We start from the raw sequence: 25,903 nt of genomic DNA, 5'->3' as shown, positions 1-25,903 counted from the left end.
AGTCAAATATCGGTCAAATAATGTCAAAAATGGTCAAATATTTTAAAGACTAATTTATTGGAACAGTAACAACAGTAACAAAAAAGAGAAAGGCCAAAGAGAAAAAGCAAAAACAGCTCCCTGAGCGACACAAGTTACACCGATATAAGTGTGGTATGCACGTTGGCAGGAGAGCTTCTCCTACTGACATAGCTACTGCTGCTCGTTGGGAGTGATTTAATTATGACGACAGGAGAGCTCTCTCCTGTCAGCATAGAGCATCTCCTGCTGACATAGTGCTGTCCACACTGGCACTTCTGACGGTGTAACTTATGTCGCTCGGAGGGGTGTTTTTTCACACCCTCGAGCAACATAAGTTTTACCGACAAAAGTGCTAGTGCAGACACAGCCTGAGTTATTTTAACTCAGAAAAATGCAAAACACAGTGAGGTGAAGCTCTAAGAAAGGAGTGGGACCATGGCATTGACATTATTTATAATTTACATTATTTGATTGGTCCATTATTTGACTTGCAATGCCTAGTAATGACAAATCCAGACTTCCACAACCTATGTTGCAAGATGCTTTGGATGACCCAGAGATGTGCCTTGGGAACCTTCTTAGCCCTTAGTTGAAGGGATGAGGTTGTTGAATCCTTAACAAAGACCTCTTGTCTCCTGAGTAATTGAGTTTGGAAGGTGCTTCTGAGTAGGGCTGCCTAGCACTGTTAAAAATACTCATGTCCTGCCTGCACAACGCTTTAAGTCAGGGATGGGCAAACTTTTTGGCTGAGGGCCACATCTGGGTGGGGAAATTGTATGTAGGGCCATGAATGTAGGGCTGGGGCAGGGGTTTGGGGTGCAGGAGGGAGTGTGGGAGGGGGTGCGGTGCACAGGAAGGGGCCCAGGGCAAGGGGTTGGGCTGCAAGAGGGGTGCAGTGTGCGGCAGGGGGCTCAGGGCAGGGGGTTGGGGTGCAAGGAGGGGTGCAGTGTGCGGCAGGGGGCTCAGGGCAGGGATTTGGGGGTTTAAGGCAGGAGGTTGGGGTGCAGGAGGGGTGCAGCAGGGGGCTCAGGGCAGGGGGTTGGGGACTTGGGGTTGGGGTGCAGGAGGGGGTGCAGAGTGCAGGAGGGGTGTGGCAGGGGGCTCAGAGGGTTGGGGTGCGGAGTGCAGGAGGGGTTTGGGATGCGGGCTCTGGCCCAGTGTTGCTTACCTCGAGCAGCTCTGGGATGGCAGTGGCACGCAGCGGGGCTAAGGCATGATCCCTGCCTACCTTGGCCCCGCGCCACTCCTGGAAGTAGCCAACATGTCCAGCAGTGGCTCCAGGGGATGGGGTGGGGCAGGCAGGTACCACCCCTGAAGCTCCCATTGGCCATGGTTCCCATTGGCCCTCTGTCTCCCCCCCCCCCCCCAATCCCAGGGGCCACAGGGACGTGGTGCTGGCCACTTCCAGGAGAGGCATGGGGCCAGGGCAGGCAAGGATCCTGCCTTAGCCCCGCTGCCACAGGGCTGGCAATCCCACAGGCCAGATTGAAAGCTCTGACAGGCCAGATCTGGCCCACGGGCTATAGTTTGGCCCCCTCTGCTTTAAGTGTTGGTAATAACTAAGTAAGTCACGGGTATTTTTACTAAAAGTCAGGGACAGGTCACAGGCAATAAATACAAATTCATGACCTCCCACAGCTGCTCCAGCCCCGCTGCTGCTCCAGCCCCAGGGGGGCTGACCCAACCACTTCAGCCCTCTGGCCGCTGCTCCAGCCCTGCCCCAGAAGATGTCACGGAATCCGTTACCTCCATGACAGAATCATGTCCTTAGTAATACCCTTTAGCTGCATCCATGTGACACATCTGTTGAACACATTTACACATTCTTCTAGTTAAATGGGCTCCTGTTATCCCATCTTGAACTACCCTAAATAACTCTTCATCCTCCTTCGGGCTTACAGGCTAACAGATAGTTATCATATCTCTCGTCACTCCCCCAATTAGGATTTAGATGAGTAGGACATAGCTCTGTTGTTCGTTCTGCATCAGTCTGTCCCTGCAGCCCCGAACTCATGTCTGGACATGTCCCTGCATTCCCTCAGGTCCCCTGATTTCTTGCTGGTACAAAATTGCCTTCCATTTTATGTGTTATGTATTATTTTTATTGCGGCATGCCTACTAGACCCTGTTCCACTGTGCTGTGTGCGCTGTATAAACATATAATGAAGAGATGGCCTCTGCCCCAAAGAGTGTATATGGGAAGGATAAGATGAGACGGCAGGTCGGTACAACAGCCAGACAAGCCATCAAAGGTGACTGATTCTGGTTAGCGTGATAAGGAGCCATCACAGCACACTTGCTCATTGTCGAGTGCTGTTCAGGCACTGTGGCAGAGCTGAATGTTAAGGGGGAATTTGGAGGACATGATGTGGGTTTGTGGATGTCGGCAGGGAGGCTGTCCTCTGTACGAGGAGCAGCATGGGAAAAAACATGATGGTGTATGCTGAAAACTGTAGGATTCAGCGTGTAGTCTCCCTGCGTGCTCTTACTGCCCTCGAGACAGAGGCTTGCGTTACTCTCTCTTGTTGTTGATGCTGCTGTAAGACGTTACTGGAAGCATCTGTTTAATTTCCTGCCCACTCTCGCTCTTGGTCTTCCCCTGCAGCACACCCACGTAGTTTGATTTTCGTTTGGATCCACATTAGGGTTTGTGCTCCTCAGGGCCACGTGTTGGACGTCTTCCCCTCTCCCGGCACACGTGGCCTTTTTTGCGCACTAAACAGGCTCCTCTTTTGAAAATCCTCCTTGAAGGAGGAGACCGAGAACTCTCCAGTGCTCAGTTTCCTACATTCTGGCTCGGAGTGTCTGTGAACCCATCCCCGTTCTGTGCGGCCCCTGCCAGCTGTGAGAGCTGCCGAGGCCCTTTGTGGGGTGGTGCGTGTCTTGTCCTGTACACTGGCTGTATGGGATGAGGAGAGACATACCAAGGCAGCGTTCTGGCAGAACACAAACTCTGCATTGTTTCTGTGAGGTGATTTGCACTCGATAAATAAAGCAGCCCCATCAGCAGAAAGTGTTGCCATGGCTGGGTTCTCCTCCGCACCCACAGGCACTGCTGCAGACCCGGGGCAGTGTGGGGAGCCTCTGGCTGGTCCGGGGCCCACTGCTCTCTGAGGTGCAGCCCTGGCGTGGGGGTGGGGGGAGCTGCTGGCTGATCCGGGGCCCACTGCTCTCTGAGGTGCAGCCCTGGAGTGGGGGTGGGGGGAGCCTCTGGCTGGTCCGGGGCCCACTGCTCTCTGAGGTGCAGCCCTGGAGTGGGGGTGCGGGGAGCCTCTGGCTGGTCCAGGGCCCACTGCTCTCTGAGGTGCAGCCCTGGCGTGGGGGTGGGGGGAGCTGCTGGCTGGTCCGGGACCAGCTGCTCTCTGAGGTGCAGACCTGGAGTGGGGCTGGGGGGAGCTGCTGGCTGATCCGGGACCAGCTGCTCTCTGAGGTGCAGCCCTGGAGTGGGGGTGTGGGGAGCTGCTGGCTGGTCCGGGCCCAGCTGTTCTCTGAGGTGCAGACCCGGGGTGGTGGGGGGAGCCGCGGCTGATCTCGGCCCCGCTGCTCTCTGAGGCACAGTCACTGAGAGATCCTTTCTGGTCCCAAAGTCAGGGGAGCCCTTCCAGTTCCTCTCCTGAGGGCTCCACGACTGGATGAGAGGAAAGCTCTGCTCAAGCTGCGGGTTCATCGCTTGGGCTGGGTGCGTTACAGATGCCTTGAGAGAAGACCTGTGGGATACAAAATAGAGCTGTATCAGACAGGGGGTCTCAGCTAGCAGAGTCATTTCCAGCAGCACTTCTGAGTTGTGCGGCCCATTGCACTAGTGCAGTGTGTGCATGTGCCCGCCTCGCTGGGTGTGTTCCCAGGCGTGTTTCTACAAGGAGGGCTCGGGGCGAGTGATTGGGTGAACTGGAATGGGGAGAGCAATCCAGGCCCAGAGCTCTTACTGGGGAAATGAGTGGCAGTGCCCTCTGTCCCCCTCCGTAACTCTGATAGGTGCTTGGTGGTGCCCCGTGCCCCCCGTGGCTCTGGCAGTACATGGGTGAGTGTTGTGGTGCTCCCCGTGCTTCTGGCAGTGTGCGGGTGAGTGTTGAAGTTTGCCCTGTGGTTCTGGCAGTGTGTGGGTGGGTTTTGGGATGCCCTGTGGCTCTGGCAGTACACGGGTGGGTGTTGCGGTGCCCCCCGTGGCTCTAGCAGTGTGTGGGAGGGTGCTCCGGTGCCCCATTCCCCCCATGACTTTGGCAGTGTACAGGTGGGTGGTGGTGCGCCCCCCGTGGCTCTGGCAGTGTGTGAATAGGTGTTGCAGTGCCCGGTGCCCCCCGTGGCTCTGGCAGCATGCGGACTGGTGATGCCCTGTGCCCCCCATGGCTCTGGCAGTGCACAGGTGGGTGGTGGTGCGCCCCCCGTGGCTCTGCAGTACGTCGATGGGTGTTGCGGCGCCCTGTACCTCTTCTATATGACTGTCAGAGGCAAGGTAAAGTTGCTGCTGCTGTTTATCTGCCTGCAGGTCCCTCGTGCAGCTCCTGGCAGGCGGTGTGCCCAGTCTGGTATGTCAGGGAAGCAGGGAGCTTCCTCTCCCGCCTCTTATTTCCTTTCTGACAGGAATTAATTTCCAGCATCTCTCTCTGCTTCTTCCCGATTATCTCCCCTGAGTTCAGAATAAGTGCACACTCTGGCACCAGGGTCCAGAGAGAGATGGGACAGGGCAGCTAAAGCACTGCGAGCCATCCTTGATATGGGCTTCAGCTCCCCCTGCAATGAGCTCTGGTCCCTGTGGGATGAGGGAGTGCAGGCACGGGGCCCCCGTGTGGTCATTGCCCTGTTTTCCTCGGAGAGGGTTTGGTCTGTCTCAGCATTTACACCACGCTCATTGTTCTGTCTCTCTCTGGCGACTCTGTGTCATTGCCGTGTGTCTAGCCTGAGGGACTGAGTCTGTCTGTGTCCTGTCCTGCAGATCCTGAGCAATGGAGGCTGGATCCGTGGTGCGAGCTGTCTTTGATTTCTGCCCCAGCGTCTCCGAAGAGCTGCCCCTGTTTGTGGGGGACGTCATAGAGGTGCTGCGGGTGGTAGACGAGTTCTGGCTCCTTGGGAAGAAGGAGGGGGTCACAGGTAAGAGCTGAAAGGTACTGAGCAGGACCCACAGAGATGGAGGTTTCCTAGGGTCAGTGGTTCTCACCCTGTGGTCTGCAGACTATTTCTAAGGCCATGGTCCTCAAACTATGGGGAACACCTCCTAGGGGGCATGGAGGAACATTTTGGGGGGACGCGGCAGGGCGCAGGCCAGCCCCAAGGGGAGCAGGGAGGAAGCACCACCCAGCCCTGCTCTCCCCACCAGCCACAGCTGCAGGTCCGGCTGTGGTCCCTGGCTCCTGGCCCCAACCATGGGCTCGCTTCTGGCCGTAGTTCCCGACCCCGGGCCCGCTCCCAGCCACGGCCCCTGGCTCCCGGCCACAGCCATAGCCCCGCTCCTGGCCCTGGCTCCTGACCGTGGTTCCGGGGAGGGCGCAGAACAGGTAAGGGAGGACATGGACAAAAACGTTTCAGGACTGCTGGTCTGCAGGGGTCCACGAAAGACAGACTGAAAACCGAACCGAATTCAACTGTAGATACAGATAATAGGTTTTCAAAGGGGTCCACACCTCCATTCAAAATTTTTTAGGAGTCTGCAAGTGGAAAAAGGTTGAGAACCACTGTCCTAGGTAACCTCAGGCAGGTCAGTTACCCCATCTGGGTACATTCCCCCTCGGCCAAGGGCCAGTCTGATGGCAAATACAGGGGCCAGAGCTGTTTGACCAGATCCTGGAGTCTTCCCTCACTTGGGCTGTATCTGATGCTCAGAATTTTTTCCTGTCAGCTTCATGTCGAATCTTCAGACAGTCCTTGTTCCTGTTTTTTTTTTTGTTTTGTTTTTTTCAGTAGCACTGAGTGCAGACAAATCCTCAGTAGGTGGGAGCCCAATTGTGCCAGGTGCTGTACAACTTGTAGTGAGAGAGACAGTCCTCTGACGAGCTCACAGGCTACTGGACAAGGCCATGAAAGGGTGGGAGGGAAACAAAGGCACAGAGAGGGGATGTGACCTGCGGGTCAGTGGCGGAACTAGAAACAGACCCCGAGTCTCCGGAGCTCTGGTCCCATGCCCTGCCTGCTGGGCTCTTCTGCCTCTCCATGACAGTCTCTTCAACATCCGCCTACTTCTGCTTCTGAAAACTCCTTCTCCCACGGGCCGGTATCTAGACCTATCCAGCTCAGGATGGAATATGATTTCATTGGGCTCCTGAAAGGACATAAAGAAAGATTGGAAGCTCCAAAATTCCCATAAAGGGCCATTTTAAAGTCTTGTAATCTCAACAGCTCTTTCTCGGTGTAATAATAATATTGAGAGAACATTCGAGCTCTCAGTCAGATGGGAACCAGATCACCTCAAAACGTGACGATTGTTCTCGTCTAGTTACAAAGTGGAATCAAATCAACCTTAGAATAGGACTGTGATTGCAGCCTTAACTTTGGAGAGGCTACTTCCCCTCTTTTGTAACAGAGCAAAGACCCAGAGTCCTGGTCCTACAGCTCCAAACACGCAGACTTCTGCAGAACTCTTATCTTCTCGCTGTGCCTCAGGTGGCCAACAGAGGGCAATATGTGTGCACATATGTATGCACACACAGTCAGCCTGCTCCTGCTTCTACTGACATCATTGGCCCCAAACTATCTACAAGGAAAATCACCAACAGCTGCTTAATCACAGTACTTTCCCCCTGGACCCACATTCTTAAGGAGATAGGGCTGTGGAGAGTGTGAAGGGGCAGTAACCAGGTGTGTCCTGCTAGCTCAAAGATGAAAAAACAGACAAAAGTCAATCAGGCTAATTCTTAATGACTTGTAACTGAAAAACCATTTGAATTTCCTGCTTTCTCTCTGAGCAAATCTGACTATTTTCAAACTAATTTTCCAAACCAAAAGTTATAGGGGGCCTAAAATAGACCTTTAGAATGGAGAGGCTGCAACTTACCCATAATAATACTTAACATGACATGGAAATTAATTAATGAAGCCTCACAACTTGGTGTGAGATTCAGCAGGATTCTTATTTCCATTCATAGGGAGGGAAACCCAGGCAGAGAGACTTGGTCTAGATCACACAGGAAGTCAGCAGCAGAGCCTGGTTGGAATTCCGGTGCGTATTAGGCCACTGGTGCTGCAGATTAAGGATAGTGACACACTGAATGACACTGAATTGGGAAGAACCATGTCAGGATGTCAAGAGAGCATCCAGCTCATTATCCCTGTGATTTTTCCAGAAAAAAATATGTAAACCCAACTTTACTGGCTACCAGAGCATCTGCACAGGGCAGTTTCCCTCATCATGGTAATCAGCCTGTCGGTATCTGAGCCATATCTCACCAGTATCTGAGCACCTGACTAAACACTGGAGATGTTGCTAACCTGTCCCATGGAATTAGGGCCCTACCAAATTCACGGTCCATTTTGGTCAATTTCATGGTCATAGGATTTTTAAAATTGTAAATGTCATGATTTCAGCTGTTTGAATCTGAAATGTCAGGGTGTTGTAATTGTAGGGGTTCTGACCCAAAAAGGAGTTGTGAGGGGGTCGCAAGGTTATTGTAGGGTGGGTTGGGGTATTGCCACCCTTACTTCTGTGCTGCCTTCAGAGCTGGACAGCTGGAGAGCGGCAGCTGCTCCGAAGGCAGAGCCGCGGCCAGCAGCAGCGCAGAAGTAAGAGTAGCATGGTAAGTATTCTGCTTTGCTGCCTTCAGAGCTGGGCCTCAGTCAGCAGCCACCGCTTTCTGGCTGCCCAGCTCTGAAGGCAGCAGTGCAAAAGTGAGGGTGGCATGGTCTGGTATTGCCATGCTTCCGTGCTGCTGCTGGCGGGGCGCTGCCTTCAGAGCTGGGTGCCTGGCCAACAGCCACCACTCTTCGGCTGCCCAGCTCTGAAGGCAGCACAGAAGTAAAGGTGGCAATACCGTGATCCCCTAAAATAACATTGCGACCCCCTGCAACTCACTTTTGGGTCAAGACCCCCAGTTTGAGAAACGCTGGCCTCCCCCATGAAATCTGTATAGTATAGGGTGAAAGCACACAAAAGACCAGATTTCACTGTCTGTGGCATGTTTCTCATGACCATAGCACTTTGTAGCTTACAACCCAAGTCTTGCAGCACCCCAGGGGGCAGGTCCGATTGCAGGATTGGGGCCTCTTTTTATAACCAGTACATCCTGATCCTGACATGGGGCTTCCCTGTCATAAGACAGAAGACGGAGGCTAAAGATTATATTTTTGCTTTCCCTGTCTGGGTGTTGGTGACAGTGAGGTCACAGTAATTCAAGTGGGCTGCTCCTTGCCCTGGGGTGTTGGTTGGTCTGTTGGGCATGCAGGAGGGAGGGTACTATATTTTTCTTAAAAAAATAATAAAGAACAACATGTTCAGAAATCCTCAAGAGCTCCTCACTTCCAAACCCATGGTCATTTCTGTGGGCCATGAGGCCAACCAGAGGGGATCCTGGAGAGGGGCGGGACGAGTCCGAGTGATGGTGGGGCTGGAGTCAAGGTAGACCCCGGGGGAGGCTGGGTGGTGATGGGGGGTGGGGTGGATCTTGGAGGAGTTGGGAATGGGGGAGACAGTCTGGGCCCCTGGGGAAGGGGTGACCATGTGCTGACAACTGCTTCTCGTTCTAGGGCAGTTTCCGAGCAGTTTTGTGGAGGCAGTGGATATTCCCAGTTTGAAGCAGGGAGAGAAACTGTTTGTCTGCACCAATGACTTCACGTCCCAGGAGCCAGGGAGCCTGTCGCTGCAGAGAGGTAACCTCTGTTCCCTCCAGTTGGCTCCTGCCCTCCCCTTCCCCCGTCCTGTCCCTTTCTGTCACTCATGTGCCTGGGGAAATAGAGGGAACCTAGAGCTCAGCGCTGAGGAGGGGTTTCCTAACAGAGCTGTGGATTCTAGGTCCACAGGCTGCCTTGTGCTCCTCCCTTCTACACCTGTGGGACTCGGACCCGCTTCGTACCCTGCGTCCTGAGTTCTGCATGTCCTGCCCCCATCTCTCATACACATACGCTGCACTGGGGTGGTCTACAGGTGGCCCCACAGCCCTGGTGTCATCTGTGGGGCTGGGCCACTACCATGTAGGTGTGCTCAGGTGCCCCATCACTGCACTCTGCGTGGTTGGGCTGGCGAAGGAGGTGACCAGGCCTGGAAGGGGAATGGGGAAAGACTCAGAAATTGCCATGGAGGTGAGTCCCTGACCCTGTGTTTCTCATTCTCCCCCAGGAGACCTGGTGATCCTGAGTGGCTCCCTAGCCCCCAGTTGGCTCCAGGGTAGAAGCTGCCGGGGCTCCAGGGGCTTCTTCCCATCGTCATGCGTGCGGGAGCTTTGCCTCTCGCCCTGGGGCCGCCGGCTCTCTCAGAGCACTGTCCTGGACGTGCCTGCTGACTCACTGGGCCAAGCCCGAGCCGTGATGAGCCTCTCTGCCCAGCTGGAGGAGGAGCTGGACTTTAGGGAAGGGGATGTTATCACCATTCTCGATATCCCTGAGCCTGGCTGGTTCACAGGGGAGCTGGGAGGTCGAAGCGGGATTTTCCCAGAGGGCTTCGTGGAGCTGCTGGGTCCCTTGAGAGTGACAGGTGGCCCAGAGGGGCCGGGGCCTTCCGAGAGTTACAGTGTTAATGGCCTGGCAGATGTGCCCCCCGAGGAGGAGGGCGGGCAGGAAGGGAGTGAGGAGCCGCTGGGCACGTATGGCATTGCCCTCTATCAGTTCCAAGCGCTGGAGCCCCAGGAGCTGGATTTTGATGTGGGAGACAGAATCCAGATTGTGGGGGCACTGGAAGATGGCTGGTTGGAGGGCATGCTGAGGGGGAGACGTGGCATATTTCCTCATCGGTTTGTCAGGCTGGAGGGCTCTGCTCCCTGCAGGGAAAAGAGGGGCACTGGGAAGTCGCAGGAAGAAGGCAGCTGTGGAATGGCCATCCATCAGGACCCAGCGAGTGCCTGCGCTGGGGCCCTTCCCCTGCAAGGGGAGGAAGGGGAAGACCTGAGTGCCAGGGGCTCACACCATGTTGAAGGGAAGTCCAATACAACTTCGTCCCAAACAGCAATGAGGTCAGAAGGTCCTTCTGATGTTGGGATTGGACAGTGCAAGCCTGCATCCTTGGAAGGGCACCCTCCCAGCACAGAGCTCCAGGGGCCCCTTCCCAAGAACACAGTGGGCTCCCTTCCCATTGACTCTGCAAAGGCTATCAATGGCATTTTCCCCGCCCCTCAGCTCCCTCCCCAGCCCAAGAGCAAACTCCGTTGCCAGGCGGTTGAATTGGAGCCCAGCCAGAGCCCTTGGGCCTTGCAAAGGCCCTTGGACATCTCTGCCTCACCTGAGAGGGATGGAGAAAGTCCCAGTGTTCCCCCATGGGCACCATGCTCTCCCCTGCGCAGTAGCAAGAGACAAGTCTTCCCTTCTTCCAGCAGCTGGGCTGCGGCAGAGCCCGGAGAAGGTCGGCAGAGCACCCTTTTCCAGGACCTGGCCAGCTGGGTGGAAGATCAAAGGCAGAAATCTAAATCCCGCTCTTCCAGCTTCAGTGGTGCCCACGAGGGCCTGGATACCTGGCCTGGTGCCCTAGCAGACCGGCCTTCGCCCATGCTGTATGGAGACAGCTGCACTGACCTCGACTCCAAGCTGACAGAGCAGCTGGCGCAATTTGAGAAGAGCCTGACTAGCTCTGGAGCTGAGTCGGACAAGAAGGTCTCCCGACACTTCTCCATTCTGGACTACAATTCAGAGAAGGACATTGTGCGTGGCTCCCCAGAGTGTGCCCCCCACTGGAGGCTGCCGGAGAGGAGGAAAGGCCTAAGGCCTCCACCTCCTCGCCCCAACGCCCCAGCCCCAGCTGTTTCTCCCTCCTTCTCAGTGCGGCCCTCCCGGCCCGCCCCTCTCCCTCCTTCAAGCAGTCAGAGAAGGAACACGGCCTCTCCACAGCTTCAGCCCAGGAGCCAGCCCAGGCAGGAGCCACAGGCAGAGGAGGGCCAGGGGGATTCAGATGGGGCAGCTGCACGTCAGTGCCCCTTTCTGCTGACAAGGATCCGGGAGGTAGAACAAGACCTGGAGGCTTATGGCAAGACTCGAGCTGAGCTGAACTCGATGCTAGAGGAGCAGCAGGATGAGCTGGTGAGATCAGAGACCCTGGAGAACCTGGATTTCTGTGACTCCAACATCAAAAGCCTCAATGCAGAGTTGCAGGAGCTGAGAGGTGAGACTGCAGCAGCACTGGAAATCTGGGTGTGGGAGGTCCTGGCCCTTTCTCTGTGTCTGGGGTTCTGGCCCCACCATTGACCAGGCCGCTGTGGCAACTGGCTCCTCCTCTTTCCTTCTGAGTTCTGAAGTTTGTCTATTTTTGTCAGAGTTGTTCTTGTACTAATTTTCATTAATGAAGTTCCCCCAATGCCCCCTCCCTGTTCCCTCATCTCCTCCCCCTCTTTTGACACCCCCTTTGGTCATCCTTCCGTATGTCCCTCAGGCTCACCTACCCCACTCCTCCCCTTGTACTGCTCCCCCTTCACACTCCTCATCCCTGTTTCCTTCCTGTCCTTCTCTCCCTCCATTGCCTGTCCCCATCACCAGTCAGGCCTGTTGCTGGTGCTTCCCTGCCCTGCCCTCTCTCTCAGAAATAATATGGTCCCTGCATCCCACCCTCTCTCCCCTTGTTTGTGGGGGAAGCAGCAGGCCCAGAGCTGCCTTAGAGGAAGGCAACTCCCTGGAAACAGCAGATCTGACAGTGCCTGTGGAGAGACAGATGGCAGCTTTTGGCCAGCTCTGATACTATGCTCGCTGAAGGGCTCCTGCCTGAAATGGAGCTCCAGAGCCATGGGAAGTTGTGTTCCGCTCTGGACCTCTCTGTGCCAGGCAAATCAGAGTATGTAGAGAAGAGCAGTGAATCTGAGCTGAGTTAGTGGGAAAGACTAAAGCAGGGTCCCATGCACCTGCCATTCTGTGGAGCCCAGAATTTCAGCTTCCATTAGAAAAAATAACTCTCCCATGCTTATGATGGTCAAGAAAAGCTTAACCATGTGACTTGGGAGTAACTGGTGCAGTGATATCTGCCTGAGTCTGCAAAGAACCTGTAACAGTTGCTCTAAGAGGGGAGACCTGCCCCATTTCTCTCAGTGGAGAGTTATCTCTGAAACGTAAAGACGGTGAGTTAAATATCCATATTGTTAACTGTTTCACTACTGACCATTTTAACAGAAACATCTGATCTGTGTGCTTCTCTTACACTCCTAAAGCACCTCTCTCCCCTTCCAGGTGCCACTTCACCCCCTTTAGTGCTTCTGCAATTCAGCTCTCTTAGCAGTACACAAACACTAGTGGCCACTGAAACCATGGGCACAGCATATGCTCGTTTGGATCCACCATCAGAACAAATAGCACTAGAGCTGCTGCTGGGGGTCTGCATTCTTTACCGAATTAATTACAGATCTCCATTCCGTCTTTTAAACGAAGCTGCCACAAACCTCCTGTTGCAGAGCGGCAGAATGCAGGGTTCTACTTGCAGAAGTTAGGGGCCTTGATTAAAAGCGAATAAATCCATGTAACTGTGGGTTGGGGGAGAGAGGATAACAGCCTGCAAAGCACCGGGGAGGGAGAGATGATTTGGTGTGATGCTGAACCTGAGGGAATATTCCCTGATGGGGGATGCATCTGGCTAGGGCACTGTTTCCCCAAGGACAAGGTGGGAGCCCCACTGCCCTGGACAGGGGATGGATCTGGCTGATGGATCTCAGTCACTGTGCCATGGCAGTGACTGAGACTGGAAGATCCTTCTCCAGAAGAACAGTGTTGGCCCCATGACCAGCACCTGCCGTGTCAGAACTAGGTCTGTCCTGCAGAGGGGAGCACAGAAGGGAGTCCCTGCAGCCTGGACCCAAGCCTCTCCCAGGTGCTCAAGGTCAGCAAGGGAACACCTGGGCCTTCTGATGAGAGAAATTACCAAAATCCTCTGGCAGATGCCCTGGCCTGTGGTCCTTGGATCCTAGCCCTTCTTGCTGAAGTCCTTACAAACACCTGCCCCAGCACTGACCACCCCATCCTGGCACAACTGTCAAGGGGGTGGCAGGGAACCGATTCCAGCAGCACCTGCCTCTCCTGAGGCCCTAGATCCCTCCCAGGTGGGTCTAGGCCAGGCCATGGAACCAGAGCCATGCTGGCCACACTGAGGACCGATGACCTGACAGTGGACACAGATGAGATGCCGAAGCAGCTACTACTCGACCTATTGTCTGCCTTGGCAGTATTGCTCCTGAAGTACAGCTGACCGGCCTACCTGTCCTGCTGGGGCAACAGAACTGCGCTGTGTGGGCCTTGTTCATTCCTTCCCAACTGGTCCCACATGGTTCTGATGGGCAACTGTCTCTGGGTATTTCATAGATTCATAGATTCTAGGACTGGAAGGGACCTCGAGAGGTCATCGAGTCCAGTCCCCTGCCCGCATGGCAGGACCAAATACTGCCTAGACCATCCCTAATAGACATTTATCTAACCTACTCTTAAATATCTCCAGAGACGGAGATTCCACAACCTCCCTAGGCAATTTGTTCCAGTGTTTAACCACCCTGACAGTTAGGAACTTTTTCCTAATGTCCAATCTAGACCTCCCTTGCTGCAGTTTAAACCCATTGTTTCTGGTTCTATCCTTAGAGGCTAAGGTGAACAAGTTCTCTCCCTCCTCCTTATGACACCCTTTTATATACCTGAAAACTGCTATCATGTCCCCTCTCAGTCTTCTCTTTTCCAAACTAAACAAACCCAATTCTTTCAGCCTTCCTTCATAGGTCATGTTCTCAAGACCTTTAATCATTCTTGTTGCTCTTCTTTGGACCCTTTCCAGTTTCTCCACATCTTTTTTAAAATGCGGCGCCCAGAACTGGACACAATACTCCAGCTGAGGTCTAACCAGAGCAGAGTAGAGCGGAAGAATGACTTCTCGTGTCTTGCTCACAACACACCTGTTAATGCATCCCAGAATCATGTTTGCTTTTTTTGCAACAGCATCACACTGTTGACTCATATTTAGTTTGTGGTCCACTATAACCCCTAGATCCCTTTCTGCCGTACTCCTTCCTAGACAGTCTTTTCCCATTCTGTATGTGTGAAATTGATTTTTCCTTCCTAAGTGGAGCACTTTGCATTTGTCTTTGTTAAACTTCATCCTGTTTAACTCAGACCATTTCTCCAATTTGTCCAGATCATTTTGAATTATGACCCTGTCCTCCAAAGTAGTTGCAATCCCTCCCAGTTTGGTATCATCCGCAAACTTAATAAGCGTACTTTCTATGCCAATATCTAAGTCGTTGATGAAGATATTGAACAGAGCCGGTCCCAAAACAGACCCCTGCGGTACCCCACTCGTTACGCCTTTCCAGCAGGATTGGGAACCATTAATAACAACTCTCTGAGTACGATTATCCAGCCAGTTATGCACCCACCTTATAGTAGCCCCATCTAATTTGTATTTGCCTAGTTTATCGATAAGAATATCATGCGAGACCGTATCAAATGCCTTACTAAAGTCTAGGTATACCACATCCACCGCTTCACCCTTATCCACAAGGCTCGTTATCCTATCAAAGAAAGCTATCAGATTGGTTTGACAGGATTTGTTCTTCACAAATCCATGCTGGCTATTCCCTATCACCTTACCACCTTCCAAGTGTTGGCAGACGATTTCCTTAATTACTTGCTCCATTATCTTCCCTGGCACAGAAGTTAAACTAACTGGTCTGTAGTTACCTGGGTTGTTTTTATTTCCCTTTTTATAGATGGGCACTATATTTGCCCTTTTCCAGTCTTCTGGAATCTCTCCCGTCTCCCATGACTTTCCAAAGATAATAGCTAGAGGCTCAGATACCTCCTCTATTAGCTCCTTGAGTATTCTAGGATGCATTTCATCAGGCCCGGGTGACTTGCAGGCATCTAACTTTTCTAAGTGATGTTTAACTTGTTCTTTTTTTATTTTATCCGCTAAACCTACCCCCTTCCCATTAGCATTCACTATGTTAGGCATTCCTTCAGACTTCTCGGTGAAGACCGAAACAAAGAAGTCATTAAGCATCTCTGCCATTTCCAAGTTTCCTGTTACTGTTTCTCCCTCTTCACTAAGCAGTGGGCCTACCCTGTCTTTGGTCTTCCTCTTGCTTCTAATGTATTGATAAAAAGTCGTCTTGTTTCCTTTTATTCCCGTAGCTACTTTGAGCTCATTTTGTGCCTTTGCCTTTCTAATCTTGCCCCTGCATTCCTGTGTTGTTTGCCTATATTCATCCTTTGTAATCTGTCCTAGTTTCCATTTTTTATATGACTCCTTTTTATTTTTTAGATCGTGCAAGATCTCGTGGTTAAGCCAAGGTGGTCTTTTGCCACATTTTCTATCTTTCCTAACCAGCGGAATAGCTTGCTTTTGGGCCCTTAATAGTGTCCCTTTGAAAAACTGCCAACTCTCCTCAGTTGTTTTTCCCCTCAGTCTTGATTCCCATGGGACCTTACCTATCAGCTCTCTGAGCTTCCCAAAATCTGCCTTCCTGAAATCCATTGTCTCTATTTTGCTGTTCTCCCTTCTACCCTTCCTTAGAATTGCAAAGTCTATGATTTCATGATCACTTTCACCCAGGCTGCCTTCTACTTTCACATTCTCAATGAGTTCCTCCCTATTTGTTAAAATCAAGTCTAGAACAGCTTCCCCCCTAGTAGCTTTTTCAACCTTCTGAAATAAAAAGTTGTCTCCAATGCAGTCCAAGAATTTGTTGGATAGTCTGTTCCCCGCTGTGTTATTTTCCCAACATATATCCGGATAGTTGAAGTCCCCCATCACCACCAAATCTTGGGCTTTGGATGATTTTGTTAGTTGCTTGAAAAAAGCCTCATCCACCTCTTCCACCTGGTTAGGTGGCCTGTAGTAGACGCCTAGCATGACATCTCCCTTGTTTTTTGCCCCTTTAAGCCTAACCCAGAGACTCTCAACACTTCCGTCTCCTATGTCCATCTCTACCTCAGTCCAAGTGTGTACATTTTTAATATATAAGGCAACACCTCCTCCCTTTTTCCCCTGTCTGTCCTTCCTGAGCAAGCTGTACCCATCCACACCAACATTCCAATCATGTGTATTATCCCACCAAGTTTCAGTGATGCCAACAATGTCATAGTTGTATTTATTTATTAGCACTTCCAGTTCTTCCTGCTTATTCCCCATACTTCTTTGGCTGTGTTGTGTCCCTCAGAGCTTCTGGAAACTACTCCCAAAGGTGGTGGTGTCAGCAGTATGCCAGTAGAACACTGCTGTATGGATCCTTGTGTCCAGAGCAGACCCCAATATCTCCCAGGTAATGCAGGGCCAGAGGAAGATTGTAGTGTGCCTGAGGAGCAGCTGGGCTAAACTAAGTCTAGGAAAGACCTAAGTTATACCAGTCAGAATAAGCAATTGCTCTGAGGAGCTGTTAACCACCTCCACCTCTCCTCAGTTGGGGGCATCACCCTCCAGTAGTTAATGTAGTATCCAGCCTGACCCTGTCTCAGTATTCATTAAAAACATCTCCACCTGACAGGCTGACTCTGTCCATTCTTCTTGGTGAAGACCAGGCCCTGGCAGCTGACAAGTTCATCATCTCCAGGCTGGTGGCTGCAGCTCCCTCTACCTTGACAAGAGCAGCCCAACCCCTAAGTAGAACGGGCTGGAGAAAGCATATCACACTGCAGCTTTCATTAACGTGGACACCCCTCTTATCCCAAACAACCTGCCATCCTTGAACAAACAAAAACCTTGACACAAATCAACTTTAAAAAATAAAGGTAAATTAATACATTTTAAAACAACCCAAAGCCTCTCTGAGGCGGAGTTTTCACCCTGTAAAGGGAGAAGAGCCAGAGACTCCATGGAGTCCACTGGGGACTGCTTTTGCTGTCAATTTGATGTGGAAGGCACTCAGATACTATAGTGCTGGGCAGCAGATACCACTCTCAGGTGGAAGATAGATAGCTCTGTAGCCCACTCTGCCAGCTCCAATGCAGGACTGAAGATTGCAGATGAATCTGAAGCAGCCTGTCTGGCCGCATGACCAGCACCTGCCATGTTAGAACTGTCTATCCTGCAGTGGGAGGCACAGAAGGAAGTTCCTGCAGCCTGGACCCAGGCCTCTCCCAGCTGCTCAAGGCCAGTAACCCTATGGCTATGTCTACAGCAGCACTTTTGTTGGTCAGGGGTGTGAAAAAACCACTCCCCAAGTGACATAAGTTTTACCGACAGAAGCGCCTGTGCGGACAGTGCTATGTCAGTGGGAGAGCACCACCGCTGCTCCTTGGGGGTGGTTTAATTACGCCAGCAGGAGATCTCTCTCCCATCAGCATAGCTACACCGGAGACCTTACAGCGGTGCAGCCGGTACAGGTCTCTAGTGTAGGCATAGCCTTAGTGGGGCCTGTTGAGAAGGAATGAACACGGCCCACCTAGCACAGCTCTGTTGGCCCCTGGCAGGCCAGTAGTCCTTCAGGAGCAACAATGCCAAGATGGATGACATGTCAAGCAGTAGCTACCTCTGTTCAGTTGGAGAGGCTCACATTGCCTCACAGACCAGCCTGTAGGTGTAGGACCACCCACCATGGCAGGAATGTCCCCCTGGGACGCCGCATTAATTGGAGCTAGATGCAGACTAGAGTGAGCAGGACAGAGCTTACTCCAAGCCGCCCAAGGCTTTGGCCACCTCCCAGGGTAGGCCAGGAGAAATCCCGGAGAAGGGCCCAGCCATGTTCAAAACGTTCCCTTTGGGAAGCCAGAGCAGGAGAGAATATGTCAATCATTAATTTGGAGCAGGGCAGAGACTGTGCCTTGAATGGGGCAGCTCTCGCTGTCTGTGTGACTGACGGGCTGTGTCTGAACTAGTACTTTTGTCAGTATAGCTTATGGCACTCAACAGTGTGAAAAAACACCCTCTCGAGTGCCATAAGCTACACTGACAGAAGCGCCGGTGTGGACCGTAGTATTTTGGTGGGAGACGCTCTCCTGCTAACATAGCTACCGCTACTCTTTGGGGATGGTTTAATTACATTGATGGGAGAGCTCTCTCCCGTCAGCATAGGGCAGCTGCACGGGAGACCTTACACTGGTGCAGCTGCAGCGGTACAGCTGGGCTGTTGCACGGTCTCTAGTGTAGACATGTTAGACGCTGCCCAGTTCATGTTACAGCAGAACCCCAGGACAGCCCTGCAGGAAGAGCTTTGTGTGGCCTGATTGCGCCTCATCTCTGTCCTGGCAGCTGATGACTCTGCTCTGTGGGTGAGTAATCAAGGCAACCCCCTGGAGTTTGGCCAGGGAGAGCTAGGGAGAGCCCTGGGAATATGTGGGAGAGGACTCCACAGGAGCTAACTGGTCTGTGATTTCCTGTGGCCCTGCTTGTTTCTCTTTTTCTGCCCGGGGGCGGGACGTTGGTGTGTGCTGTTCTCAGTGTGTGGCTACCTCATGCCCCAGTGCCAGCTCTTCCCTGCCTCTGAGCAGCCTGCAGGGCCCTTCGGAGAAGTCGCTGGCTGCCGCCTTCAACATAACAAAGCAGAGAAGCCGGTTTGGGCAGGGCAAGCCCATCCAATCCGCAGCCCCAGCTCACAGAAGGCTGGTTACTAATTACCTCGGGCAGCAGGTGGGAGAGGCTGAAGCTGGCTGCTGATTGGGTACGAAGGTTAAAGTCTTACAAGTGAATTTCAGGCAGAGAGTTTCAGAAGGGAGCGTCCAGAGTTACTCAGGAAGAGTCCTGGAGCGCTGGAGAGAGGTGGCTGCAGGCCAGGCCTGGGCTCTTGGAGCTGACCAGGGCCGGGCACTCTCCACGCCAAGAGAAACATGTGCACTTACCCCCAGGCAAGAAATGGAGCCAAAGTTCCAAAGCAGGAGCCCCGGCTCCTCAGCTGGGAATATGAGGACTGCAGCACTCTGAAGAGACGGGACATCACTGACCTGGACAAGCTCTACAGAGACCATGGCTGGAATGACAAATACAGAGGAGAACGGCAGTATGTGGACTCCCGGTCACTGGACAGAGAGTGTGAGCCTTATAGGAAGGGAGAAAGCCAGTATATGGAGCATGGGAGGGTAGACGAGGATTACAGGGATTATAGGAAGGGAGAAAGTCAGTATATGGACTTTAGGAGAGTGGAGTGTGACTGTGGGGATTCCAGAAAGGTAATAAACCAGTATAGGGATGATGAAGACTATGGGGATTATAAAAAGGGAGTTATTCGGTATATGGATCACAGGAGAGCAGATGGGGACTATGAGGATTACAGGAAAGATGATACTAAGTATATGGACCGTAGGAGAGCAGATGAGGCTTATAGGAAGACAGACAGCCGATATAAAGAGGATGAATACTATGGGAGTAATAGAAAGGGAGATATTCCGTATATGGACCACAGGAGAGCAGATGGAGACTATGAGGATTACAGGAAAGATGATACTAAGTATATGGACCGTAGGAGAGCAGATGAGGCTTATAGGAAGACAGACGGCCGATATAAAGAGTATGAATACTATGGGAGTAATAGAAAGGGAGATATTCCGTATATGGACCACAGGAGAGCAGATGGAGACAGAGATTCTAGGAAGGCAGAAAGACAGTATAGAGAGGATGTAAACTATGGAGATCATAAGAAGGGAGTTATTCGGTATATGGATCACAGGAGAGCAGATGGGGACTATGAGGATTACAGGAAAGATGATACTAAGTATATCGACCGTAGGAGAGCAGAGGAGGAGTATAGGAAGACAGATAGTCACTATAAAGAGGATGAAGACTATGGGGGTTATAGAAAGGGAGGTGTTCAGTATACGGACCACAGGAGAGCAGATGGGGACAGAGATTCTAGGAAGACAGAAAGACAGTATATCAGGGATGTAGACTCTGGGGGCTACAGGAAGTGGGAAGGCCCGAATATGGGCCTCAGGAATTTAAACCAGGACTTTGAGCCCTGTAGGAAACCCAAGAGCTGTGTTACGGATTGTAGGAATCTGGCTGGAATCAGTGAAAATTGTGAGGTGTCTAATCTGGGACCAGACATCTGGAGCAGAGAGCCCAGGACTTGGGATGCGGAATACAGTGGCTTTGGGGAGCCAGCGAAAGTGGCCACAAAGCACAGGCAGCTGGATGTGGAGAGTTTGGGAGATGGATACTCAAGGAAACATATGGGGCATTCAGACTGGAGCCGGACCTGGGAGCATGAGGACGAGAGACCAAGTGGTGCGGACTCCTGGCAGCGGAATAGCTGTTACAGGCGGACAGCCCCTAGTGCCCTGAGGCACTGCGAGTTTGTTCAGACCAGGAAGGAAAAGCAAGGTACAAAACAAAATTGGTTGGGAATTAGCTTGGGACACAGTGTGTGTAAGGGATTTTTGCACTTCTCATGCCAACACCAGAGCTACCAGCGAGACCAGCCCCCTGCCATGAGCTGTAGTAATACATTGCACAGCAGATAGTACAGTGAGAACAGCCTATGAGTGAATGACATTTTCAAAGTTAGCTCATTACAAATGTTAAATAACCATCACTGCATGTCAGAATCATTGCCGGAGGCAGAGAGAGGAAGGGACTTTGCCCAGAGTTCTGGGTGAGATTCAGAACTAGGATTAGAACTCAGGAGGCCTGGCTCGCAGCCCCCTGCACAGACTGCTAGACCACATTTCTGCTTTTCATTTTTTTGGTAGGTAGCAAGCTATGACCCTGCTTTGTCCATCCCTATTAGCCTTTGACTGACTCCTGGCTGGGTTCAGCTGGTGGTGACTTGTGACTCAATGCATCCGAAGAAGTGAGGTTTTTACTCACGAAAGCTTATGCCCAAATAAATCTGTTAGTCTTTAAGGTGCCACCAGACTCTTTGTTGTTTTTGTGACTCACTGGGTATTTAATCTGATAATCTTTCATTTCTATAGTGCTTCACCCTACTAGTTTCCAGGGTGCTTCAGTAACTGTATCTAGGAACCACCCCCCCAACTCTGCCATGCAGCCCTCCCTGGGTGGAACCTGACACCTATTTAATAGCAGCTCACAGCAATCATGCTATGCAGCAGTTTGAGATAGGAAGAGAAGAAAAGTTTCAGAGTAACAGCCGTGTTAGTCTGTATCCGCAAAAAGAAGAACAGGAGTACTTGTGGCACCTTAGAGACTAACAAATTTATTAGAGCATAAGCTTTCGTGGACTACAGCCCACTTCTTCGGATGCATATAGAATGGAACATATAATGAGGAGATATATATACACACATACAGAGAGCATAAACAGGTGGGAGTTGTCTTACTAACTCTGAGAGGCCAATTAATTAAGAGAAAGAAAAAAAAAAAAAAAAAAAAACTTTTGAAGTGATAATCAAGCTAGCCGAGTACAGACAGTGTGATAAGAAGTGTGAGAGTACTTACAAGGGGAGATAGTCAACGTTTGTAATGGCTCAGCCATTCCCAGTCCTTATTCAAACCGGAGTTGATTGTGTCTAGTTTGCATATCAATTCTAGCTCTGCAGTCTCTCTTTGGAGTCTGTTTTTGAAGTTTTTCTGTTGTAATATAGCCACCCGCAGGTCTGTCACTGAATGACCAGACAGGTTAAAGTGTTCTCCCACTGGTTTTTGAGTATTTTGATTCCTGATGTCAGATTTGTGTCCATTAATTCTTTTGCGTAGAGACTGTCCGGTTTGGCCAATGTACATGGCAGAGGGGCATTGCTGGCACATGATGGCATAGATCACATTGGTAGATGTGCAGGTGAACGAGCCCCTGATGGTATGGCTGATGTGATTAGGTCCTATGATGATGTCACTTGAATAGATATGTGGACAGAGTTGGCATCGGGGTTTGTTACAAGGATAGGTTCCTGGGTTAGTGGTTTTGTTCAGTGATGTGTGGTTGCTGGTGAGTATTTGCTTTAGGTTGGGGGGTTGTCTGTAAGCGAGGACAGGTCTGTCTCCCAAGATCTGTGAGAGTAAAGGATCATCTTTCAGGATAGGTTGTAGATCTCTGATGATGCGCTGGAGAGGTTTTAGTTGGGGGCTGAAGGTGACAGCTAGTGGTGTTCTGTTATTTTCTTTGTTGGGCCTGTCTTGTAGGAGAAGAAAGATACTGTATCCATTTGGAAATGTAGGGAGGCCAATTACCACCTTGCAGAATTCCACTGGGCAAAGACACCAGGGCTGATCCTCTGACATTTTCCTAAGAGGAGGGATTTTTAAGACCATGAGAGATCAGGGATGTGGTTTTGAATTTCAAAAGATGACACCTAGCAGCCTAGCTGTCCCTGGTAGTGAGCTGGTCACTGATCTCAGAGGGAGGAATGCCCCTTGCTTATGACAGCGCCAACTCTATATTTTGCAGTGCCTAAGTTTTCCCTAGACCAGGGGTAGGCAACCTATGGCACACGTGCCAAAGGCAGCACGCAAGTTGATTTTCAGTGGCACTCACACTGCCCGGGTCCTGGCACCAGTCGAGGGGGCTCTGCATTTTAATTTAATTTTAAATGAAACTTCTTAAACATTTAAAAAACATTATTTACTTTACATACAACAATAGTTTAGTTATATATTATAGACTTATAGAAAGAGACCTTCTAAAAATGTTAAAATATATTACTGGCATGCAAAACCTTAAATTAGAGTGAATAAATGAAGACTCGGCACAGCACTTCTGAAAGGTTGCCGACCCCTGCCCTAGACGAATCCCATCCAAGTACTGACTGCATAGCTTGTGAGGTTTAAATTCACAGCTGGAGGGTGCAGACTGCATAATTGTTGAATGGATTATTCTACTGTTCTTTGATATCTGTTGTTGATTTGGGCACAACAGCCCTCTGGGGTTTAGTTTCCTGCTTGAGAACAGGTTAGTGAGTGTGGGTGGGTGGATGTGCGGAGTGGGGGAGGGGAGGACATAAGAGGGGCACATCTGCTGGGGCAAGAACTGCCCTCTGGGCTCAGCAGGGCCGCCCAGAGGGGAGGGGGGGCAAGTGGGGCAATTTGCCCTGGGCCCCACAGGGGCCCCGCGAGCCCTGGCCCGGTGGCGGTCCAGGTCTTCAGTGGCATTTCGGCGGCGGGTCCTTCGGTGCTGCCGAAGATGCGGAGCGACTGAAGGGCCCCCCGCTGCCAAAATGCCACCTAAGATCCGGACCGCCACCGGGTGAGTACAAGCGCCGCAGCTCCCCCGCTTTGCCCCAGGCCCCCTGAATCCTCTGGGCGGCCCTGGGGCTCAGGGATGCAGGGAACTGTGCTTGGTTAGTGAAGCACCCTGTTGGGACTGCAGGGGTGTTTGAGAATCTGTGTTCATAGTGACAGGTTTCAGAGGGGTAGCCGTGTTAGTCTGTATCAGCAAAAACAACGAGGAGTCCTTGTGGCATCTTAGAGACTAACAAATGTATTTGGGCATAAGCTTTTGTGGGCTAAAATCCACTTCATCAGATGCATATTGTTACATCTTCTGTGGGGCTCCTTTCCAGCCATCAGAAAGAGTAGGAACTTGGTCGGAGCTGTCAGGGCTGGAGGCTGCAGCTAGCTACTGGCTTGTGTCCTTTGGAATCTGTTCTCCGGAGGCAGCTGGGAGAGCAGGCTCTGTTTGCATTCCTGAGCTCACAGTTGCCTGGAGCTCTGACGTTTGCATGGAACCGTCTTGTGCCTGCAGCTTCCCCAGGGCGGAAGGCAGGGAGATTACAATGGAGGAGTGTTCAAAGGGCAGCAGCACAACTGATGCTAAATGGGGAGGAGCCGAGGAAAGAACTAACCCAGAGCCTTGGGAGAGTAGGAGCATGGCTAAGCTCTGGAGAATGTGGCTACTGCACTTGGGGAAACTATTGGAGCCTTGCTTCTTCCTTGGAGGTAGCAGCCCCACTGCGGCTATGCTGGGAAAGTGCTGACCTGTGGGAGTGACGGCAGAGGCTGTAGTGCAGAGAGGGCCTGTGTGCGTTTTCTCCCAACAGGGTTAGAAAGAGAGTGGGCAGGTGAAGCTTGGCAGGCACTCACCTAGGAGAAGGAAAACTCTGATTTCCAACAGGCGTCAGGTTTGGACAGCCAGCCTGTAAGGCTCAAGTGAGCTGAGTATTAGACAAGAGAGTGGTAAAAATGCCCAAGCCTGATCTACACTAATACCTGCACTGGGGGTGAATTAAGCCTTTGATTTTTTCCCTAGAGTAAACAAAGTCCAGGGAAGCAGGAACAGCTGAGAGGGACCAAGGCGTGAGATGTATTTTAGAGTACTGGTAGCAAACTGGGACTGAGTTTGCAAGGTAGTGTGTACGTGCTGATGCTGTTCGTCCCAGGGAAGGAGGAATGTGGCTGGAGCCTGGCTTAGATCTTTGTAGCAGTGTTCACTCTGTGACCCTCTTCTGGCTGAAATTCCATTACCTTGTCGCCCCATCCTGCCTGTCTGGGGACAGTGTTATGTACTGCTGGACTTCTCCCTACTACAGGACATGCAGCTTTGCTAGTGCCTCTCCTGCCCCATCAGATTCCAACCCCCCCCCCCAAGCTCCTCAGAGCCTACCCACTGTCCCCAAATCCTCCCAAAGTACCTTGCTTCTCATCTGCAGCTGCCTGGCTTGCTTGGTTGGAGGTGGAGCCCATCCCCTTGAACTCCGCTCTGTTCTTTTCTCTTAGTTTACACCATGCCCCTCACTGTGTTGTCTGGGCTTCTTACAATGGGCTACAGTTCCCTACAAACTTCCTCTCTCTTCCCCCTTTTCAGGGGCAGCAGGTGAGGGCCCCACTCTCTTCCTTCTGGAGTGGTTTTTCTGCCCTCCGTTCTCAAAAGGGTGGGTCATGAATTATTCTAGTAGATGATCCATAGCTCATGACAGCCTCTCAGTTTTTCCACTCCCTGCTGCCTGGGCCCCTGACAACAGAACCCTGTACACTACAGCCTGTCTGTCCTGTCCAGCTGTGGGTCCTCTCCCAGGGCTCTCTCGCTCTGTTGGAAGGGGAGTCGCTTCTAAGGGAATTTGTTCCTTTGTCTCTCTTGAATTGCACCTGCTCCCAATAACAGTCAACACTGTTCCTTTTTTCTGAGGCTGCCATCTTATGTTCCAGAATCTTGGCTTTCATTAAAAAGTCTGTAGCCCTTATGGTTGTGAAGCAAACATTCAGATCATGGCCTGAATATAGCTGATTCAGTTCTGCCTCCCTGAGTTTACAGACAGCTTGAAGAAGTAGCAACTGCCCCATTCAGGGAGATGTCACCAGTCTGGTTGGGCTCCCTCTGCCTGCCACCCACCAGACTACAAGGGGGGGAATCCAAGCCTCTGAATCCTCCAGTGTATTTAAGCTTCCCTGGGTCTCAGCAGGCTGCAGCACTGTTTCCTCCCTTGACCTCTCTGGCATATGTCTTAGTCACTGATTCTCTCTGCTACCCCGTCATGGAAATAGAGCCCCTCAGCTCAACTGCCGTAAGCTCCCAATACCAGTGCTGACCCCCAAGATACCCCAAATAGTTTAACACATCCTCTTCCAGAATCCCATTGAAGGAGTGAACCTTTTGGGTTACATTTTAACTCCCTCTGTGGCCCATTGTAGTTGAGTAGCATAGCACACAGACACTACTCAGAACTCTTAACAAGTTATTGCTCTTTAATAGTGTGATAAATACACAGAGCCATACAAAATAATAAATGCCACACACATTTCCCTGCCTCGGTTTCCTTACCATTCAAGAGCATTCTTTGGGCTGCGGTCATCCAGGTTCTTCTGCTGCAGTGCATGGCTTGGGTCTGTTTGGTAACTTTCCACTCCCCCACTTTCTTTCATCCCTTTGAGAGGTCAGATAAAACAGGATTTCTCCTAGAATGCAAAAACAACAAGGAGTCTGGTGGCACCTTAAAGACTAACAGATTTATTTGGGCATAAGCTTTCGTGAGTAAAAAC

General features: G+C 51.6%; 1 protein-coding gene across 4 annotated transcripts in view; it reads left to right on the top strand.

The window, feature by feature from the left end:
- The window catches only part of DNMBP (dynamin binding protein), a 75,798-nt gene that overhangs the window by 22,034 nt on the left and 27,861 nt on the right, over positions 1–25,903 (top strand). For 2 of the 4 annotated variants that reach the window (XM_054033830.1, XM_054033829.1), the window contains exons 2-4: positions 4,955–5,109; positions 8,692–8,814; positions 9,281–11,248. In XM_054033830.1, the coding sequence (XP_053889805.1) occupies positions 4,965–5,109; positions 8,692–8,814; positions 9,281–11,248 (2,236 nt within the window). In that variant the 5' untranslated portion in view covers positions 4,955–4,964. Of the gene's footprint in view, positions 1–4,954; positions 5,110–8,691; positions 8,815–9,280; positions 11,249–18,293; positions 18,313–18,764; positions 20,357–25,903 lie in introns of those variants that run through there. The other 2 variants (XM_054033832.1, XM_054033831.1) reach the window with 2 other exon arrangements.

This window comes from Malaclemys terrapin, chromosome 7, assembly GCF_027887155.1.
Source record: "Malaclemys terrapin pileata isolate rMalTer1 chromosome 7, rMalTer1.hap1, whole genome shotgun sequence".
NCBI classification, from domain to species: Eukaryota; Metazoa; Chordata; order Testudines; family Emydidae; genus Malaclemys; species Malaclemys terrapin.
This window is presented reverse-complemented; position numbering and strand designations above follow the sequence as displayed.